General features: G+C 43.4%; 1 protein-coding gene across 1 annotated transcript; it reads right to left on the bottom strand.

Moving 5' to 3' along the window:
• Positions 1-595: 595 nt before the first annotated feature.
• On the bottom strand, positions 596-6,688 carry PLK2 (polo like kinase 2). The gene is made up of 14 exons (XM_053590283.1): positions 6,129-6,688; positions 5,473-5,580; positions 5,213-5,329; positions 4,905-5,034; positions 4,598-4,685; positions 4,023-4,118; positions 3,720-3,918; positions 3,474-3,621; positions 3,064-3,161; positions 2,615-2,744; positions 2,123-2,363; positions 1,872-2,001; positions 1,510-1,620; positions 596-1,375 (listed from the first exon to the last, which is right to left on the bottom strand). The coding sequence occupies exons 1-14, from the start codon at positions 6,396-6,398 to the stop codon at positions 1,184-1,186; spliced, it is 2,058 nt and encodes a 685-aa protein (XP_053446258.1). The 5' UTR covers positions 6,399-6,688; the 3' UTR covers positions 596-1,183.
• Between the last annotated feature and the right edge of the window lie 343 nt (positions 6,689-7,031).

The raw sequence follows: 7,031 nt of genomic DNA, 5'->3' as shown, positions 1-7,031 counted from the left end.
TTAATAGCTTAAAAGACGGGTCCTAAACCATTTCTCAGTTCTCACACCACTTCTAAACCACCAAGTACCAGAAGGAAAATAAAATGACTTATTTACAAAGTATTTCCCACTACTGGAAATATGCACCAGTACTGCCCGCGGCACTGAAGTGTTTAGGCAGGTTGGAGCTGAGTAATGCATTTAGGTGGTGCACATATTCTAATTCAGGGTTTTGCTCATATTAAGATAAACTTCCTGTACCTATTGACACTTAATAACAGAAGTCTGTTTACACAGGATTACTCTGGCTTTCAGTTTCAAGCTGAGTGAGTTTCGAGGACACAATCCAGACAGAAATTGGTTTTGGATTTTGAAGGAGGCCTTTATTTTGGTTGTGCTGAGAGCAGCCTTCTTAAACTAGATTTACCCCCAAAGGCTTATGATTGGCCTTTGAGTACTAAAAACTGACTTCTTAGAAACTGTAATTAGAAAAATTAAAGATCTGCCTTTCTAGTATGCTTCCACACTCAGTCATGGCAAACAGTGCCAAGGATCCATCATCAAAGGAAATGTCGTGACGCGGTAATACGTGGTACTGAAGACAGGAGATAAATTGCTGCTTTTTCGTACTCTTTATTGCCAACAGTTTAAAATGATCAACATAAAAAAAAATTGATAATAAATACTGCTCTTTGGGCTGTAATAAATAAAAAGTTTATTAACAAGGAATGCACTTTTCCAGCCACAAGTGTCTGCAAAAATTAACAAAAAAAAAAAAATTATATATGGCCATAGTTCACAGTTAAGCAGCCAAAAGCTGCTCCAATTACAGCCTTTAAACGACGTGGGAGCTTCCTCCCTTCTCCCTCCCCTTTAGGAAGTATATTCACAGTTCCGAGTCCTCTGGCCGAAACGCTCTCAACAGAGAGAAGTTAAGAGTCAATGCACCTTTCTGCAATATTGTCCGAAAGCCTTTTAAAACAGGTATCTCGAGGAAATCTGCATTCTGGTTTACACTAGATTGTCCAAAGTCAAGAGCTGCATGCCTCAGCCTGGTCTGGTTCCATCCCGTCCAGCAGGACACAGAGGAATTGTTTTCGTACCACCACTGTCCATCTTCAACATGCTCTAGATCGTTCTCCGGCTTCCCTGTAGATCTCACAGTGGAAAAGAGGAGTCCCAAAGGGTCCATTCAAAAAGTGTCTTAGTTACATCTCTGTAAGAGCATGTTCAGGGCATATTCCATTCGATTTTTTAATTCTAATGAACAGCCAGACATCAGCAGAGTTGTCAGTCTGAACGTTGTAGATATCCTGTCCTCATTGATGTAAGTGAGAAGGTATTCTTCATTTTGGCTACAGATGATTATTTTTGTATGATCATGGTAGAAATTCACCTTAAAAAATAAACATAGATATTAGATCTTCTTAAATATTCAAAAACAAGAAAGTTCAGTCAATAACTCTACCAGCTAGGTAAAAATTATTTTTTTAGGACCTAAATATGCATTTTCCCAAAGTGCTCAATTACCTGAAATGTGCCATCGTTGAAGAGCATCATCAGGGCCTTATCAGATTTCAGCCACTGAAGGAGGTAGAGCCGAGGTCTTCGAGTATCAGTAACACTAGGTAGATCTCCACCCTGGAAGAGATTAGGAGAGTGACTTAGTGCCTAAAAAGATGTTGGGGTGCTCATTCTATTCTTCTAAGCAAAGGCCTCTGAAATGTAAATATCAATATGGTTTGGGGATTCCTGGCTCCACCTCCCATGTCTAGGGTAGGACATGAGAATTTTCACTTCTAACAAGTTTTAAAATGATGTAGCTGCTACTGGTTTGTGGCTACACTATTCAAATATGTAGTATATCGCCACTTTAAAGCCACAGTACTTACATCCATGAGGTTCTCCTCCATGTAATGAGAAAAGTATTTCAGCACCGTCACTTGACTAATAAATTGCTCCGGGGCATCAGTTGCTGGGAAGACAGAGCATTGGCCAAGCTCTGCGTAATAGTGAACTGTTCTAAAGAACAGGAATGATAGGGCAAGAGGAGAGAAAAACAGAAGCAGTTAGTCCCTGTTTTTAAGATTTCTTTAGTGCAAAACTAGAAACTGACAGAATTTCATTAATTGGATACACTTACTTTTTGTCTGGAAGGAGGCTCATGTGAGCACCATTGTTGAAAAGGACCCCAACAGTGTGGTCTGAGAGCTGGTACCCAAAGCCGTACTTGTTAGAGTAATCGACCCATTTGGTGACCCACTGAAACGATGTACTCAGCTGCTCTTTGGGAATGGAGTCAGCTTCTGGCATGTTTTCTAGACATCCCCGAAGAACCCTGGCCACTGTGTCTGCAACGCTTCCCATAGTACTGTCTTCAAGGCCTGAAAAGTCAAAGAGAAACATAATTATAAACTATTTAGCAAGAAAACTTCAGGCTTTTGCAGATGCCAAGTTTCCTTCCACTAATTCTAAAGACAAAGAACACAGAATTCTGCTTTATCTTTTTCAAAATCCTTTAATATTGCTTCCTCTATGTCAAATTAAGCTTCAAAATAAATTGACTTCAATTACTTAGCACTTAGCACTGGCATTTATAGTTTCATTATTTAAAATATGATTAGCAACCACTTACATTCACTGCTACTGCTACAACTGCCGAGAGTCCCTCTGACTATCATTCGAATAGCATCCCCAATCTGCTGTTTGTTTTCTACTGCAGGTGTTCCAGATCTGGCAACTGTAGTGGCAGGTGGCTGGAGCTCCTGACAAGAGAGAAGAGTCACACAATGAGTCAAACACCTAAATTCATTTAATGTTGAGAATTCCAGGTTATGTAGAGATTGGGGCAATCACTCAGAAAGCTTATCAAAAAGCAACAGACACAAGCTAGACAAAAGATATTGCAGTAACCCATGCATGCATTTTAAAAATAAAAGTCATTATCTTTCCTCTAAGAGGTTAGAAAAAAAGTTTTAAGTAAATTCAGCATGCTTAGACTATGATAATCACTGTCCAAGTGCTAATCAACAAAGCATAGAAATGATACAGTGTTTGTATCTTTTTAATTCTTTCCCAACACACCTCATCTGTCCTGTGTTTGCTGGGTTGTTGAGTTATTGAAGTCTTTTTCAAATCATGCCTAAGCTTGTAAATTTCTTCATCTTCTTTAGACACTCTATCTGTAAATCAAGGAAAAGATTATAAATATTAAGTCTTTCCCAACAAGGTAGGAACAGAGCTGGCCACATTTCTTCCTTTTTATTAGCCAGGTTACGGGCATTTAAGGCAAAAAATAGTATTCTACCACTGCAATGACCCAAGAAGCACATTTTACTGTTTATAAATATTATCAATCAAAAATTCAAGGTGTGGATTTATTGTGTTATAAATATCAAGGCTCGATAGTATGCAAATATACTTGCTAAGTTATGCTAATATTAAAGTCTTTTTTGCCAAATTTAAAGAAAAGGGGAAGAAGTCTTATAACTTACTATGTGTGTCAATATATCTTGCTTTATCTTTTTTGCCACCAAAAAGAGCAGCAGCTGCTTTCTTAAAGAAATTCTTAGCTGGGCTTGACAAGTGGAAATCCGGAACTGTATGACAACAGCTAGAAGAAAGTCTGTCTGGAGTGAAGCCCTGTGGAGCATGAGAAAAGATTTTCAGTAACCACCTGCCAGGTAATTGCAATTGCAATCAATAGCAAGTAATAAAAAGGTGTAAGATGGTGCACCAACCTGCAGGAAAAAGTCATGTCGAATGATGTCATCCAAACTGGGACGATCCTCTGGGTTTTTGGACAACATGCTAGCTATTAAGTGCTTGGCAGGAGCCAGCAGTGAAGATGGCATTGTATACCTTGCTTCTCTTATGCACCTGTAAGTTTCTTTCAGATTCGTAGTTTCAAATGGGGGTCTTCCTAGTAACATTGTATACCTGTGTGCAAGGAAACATATCTTTAGCAATGGCGATAAAGCAATTCCTTTCCAGTGTTAAAACTACATCCAATTTTTTTTAATCACTGTGGTACATTTACTTACATTACACAGCCTAAAGCCCAGATGTCTGATTCACAGCCGTGTCCTTGTTTATTGAGGACTTCAGGAGAGAGATAATTTGGGGTACCACATATTGTTCTGAAAAGACAAAATATCAAGATGTTGGAATTAAGTTTAAACAATTTTCTTGATGTGACATCACAAGAAATAAATAAAATGTTAAAAGTACGATATTGAATTTCTATTTGAAAATATTTGAATTTTGGCATTTGAAAAATTGACATTTGACCAAGTGATGGATGATAATTTTTTAAATACATGTACAGTATATTTTAGCTTATATGATAAAAGTGTTTTTAACCAACTGAGACCAGGGACATTATGGCATTTTTATATATTTCAGACATAGATAAGACTTATTTGATTGCTTTAGTAATTAACTTAGAAGCATAATATGTTCTTTCTGGTCCATAGTAGGTACTTAACAAGTATTTCTTTAAATTGACATTGTTGGGGTTTATAGTCCATTCAACTGACCTCCAAAACATTAACTGCAGAATTATAAAGGCATCCAGTCTCCACAAAACTCTAGCAGGATGCTTCTTTCTGTCTCTTACCTCCTTCTGTGTTCCAAGGGTTCCAGCCTGGCTGCCAAACCGAAGTCCCCAACTTTTAGTTCCATGGCTTCATTAATAAAAAAATTCCCTAGACAATAAATAAAACAAAATATGAATCCCTTTGCAAAAATGTTCTAACCAAGTATGCACACATTCATTTTGGAGGCAGTCTGTTGGTATGTTCCATTCAAAGGCAAGATTGCCTAGGCTAGATCCCCATTAAGAGTATTAATACATAGAAACTAAGAGAGACAAAAAGAACATCTCTCTCTGACACAAAATTCAACATGTGACATCAAGGGCTTACCTAGTTTGAGATCCCTGTGCAAGATTTCTTGTTCATGAAGGTACTTTAGCCCAGACACAATCTGCCTGAGGTAGTATCGGACTTCTGGCTCTGTTAACACCTTTCTTGCTTTCAAAATATGAGCCATGGACTAGGATGAAGAGAAGGGAAAAAGAGAATTTGTTAAACAAAGGTATCAAAATCCAGGATGAGCCATGAAAGTAGACGTTGCCTTGTGAGTGTTGCCACAGCTAACCTCCCACACAAAATGCTATTTGACTACCATTTTAAATTCGGGGGAAGCAAATGAAATAGGAGTCAAGGCTTACCCTTCGACTGCAGTATTCCAAGAGAATGTAAATGTTCTCTTTGTCCTCAAAGTAGTGGTAGAACTGCACTACATGCTTGTGGTGAAGAATTCTGTGAAGCTCTATTTCTTTGTCAATCTAAAAGAAAACGCAAGGTAGGGCTTATTTGCCTCCCATCCCCTCTGAAAAGCCAGCGCTTACACATGCAGAAGACATTTTCCTGAGAGGGAAGGGCCATCCCTGCACACAAAGAAAATACTTTACTCAACAGTCATACACACCTTTTCCCTTTGATGAGGCTTAGCTACTCTGCTGTGAGGGATAATTTTTGCAGCGTAGACTTTGTTATTTGTCAAATCTGTCATCTCGTAACATTTCGCAAAGCCACCCTGGAAGGAAACAGAGCCAAGAGAGAATTTGAGTAAGTCAGAAAAATGCACGGCAGAGATCATAAATAAATAAATCGATCAAAAATTGGAGGAACGGAGAGTGGACAGAGGGATGCAGTCTGCTTTGTAAAAGCTCCTTCATAAAGGGAAACGCATTCCTGAAAACAGGGAGTTCAAACCGTTTCTCTTCTTCCTTTACAATGGGGAGCTTTAAGAAGGGCGCTGAGCTGGGGAAGATGAAAAATAATGTCTGAAGGGACTTGTCAGGAAAATTCTCCGGGGAGCAAGTGGAGAGCGCTACGTCTGCTATGGAAAGCCCTGGCGTCTAGACTCGGGATGAATTTTGGGGGGCTGCGAGAGGTACACAGACGCATGGCTAAGTATGGAAAGCCAGTCCTCAGCGCACAAAAGCCGGAGGGGAGCAGAAGAAGGGCCCACGCCGCTTTGGGACCCAGACCCGAGAAACCGAAGGGCGGCAGGCGCTGGACTCGAGGTTGTCCCGGCAGCCCTCCCTCCCTCCCGGTAGCCCGGCGCCCGCCGCTTGTCACCTTTCCCAGCACTTTGCCCCGGCAGTAGCGCTTCCCCGTCGTGGGGTCGACGATAATCCGCGAGATCTCGGGCCCCGAGTGTGAGTGGTGGTGATGGTGATGCTGGGCCGCCGGCTGCACCTGTGTCTGGGGCTGCGGCGCTTGTGGCTCTTCGGGGGGCTGCTGCGGCCGCTTCTTCTTAGAATCCCCGCCGCAAGCTTTGCCCAGAGCCTGTTCACACATCTTGGTGCTGGCAGCTGGCTGGTAGGTGATAGTCCGCAAGAGTTCCATCGTCTCCGCGGCGCCTGGCACTGCCTGCTGCCACCTCCGAGGCGCGGACACACGTCCCAGCCGGCCCTAGCCCTCGAGCCTTCGCCTCTGTCTCCAACCCGCGCCCGACTCCCCACTCCACTTGTGCGAGTGCGAACGCTCGCCGAAGCCTAATATACTGCCAACGAGAAAGGGGCGGAGACCCGAGAGCGAATGTGACGTCACGACATACGCCCCGCCCCCCGGCCGCCCGAGCGCGTAGGGTCAGTCCAGAGGCAGGCCCGGGCTGGCTCGGGTCCTGCTCCCGAGAGCCGCGGCTGGGAGCTCTTGCCGCCACCCAGAGGCGGGCAGAGACGCGGGGCGATCCGCTCGCCCGCCACCCCATTCTTCGAGTACTCCGAGCCTCGGCGTTGCAATCAGAAACCCGAGGGCCTGCTCCTGGCCCCTCCCGCGCCGCACGGTGGCGGGGCCGTGGAGTGACCCGAGCCCTTGGGCGCCAGTGTAAACGCAAGTCTGTCCTCCCCCCAGCCCTCACTGTCCTTCATGACCCGACCGCCCGCCACCTGACGCCGCCAGTGTCAAGGTGTGAGTGTGCCCTGAGTCGTCCTCACCCCCGCCCTCTGGAACCGTCAGGGGCTGCTGCCCGGGGGTGCG

The sequence above is a fragment of the Nycticebus coucang genome, chromosome 1 (assembly GCF_027406575.1).
Source record: "Nycticebus coucang isolate mNycCou1 chromosome 1, mNycCou1.pri, whole genome shotgun sequence".
NCBI lineage: Eukaryota > Metazoa > Chordata > Mammalia > Primates > Lorisidae > Nycticebus > Nycticebus coucang.
This window is presented reverse-complemented; position numbering and strand designations above follow the sequence as displayed.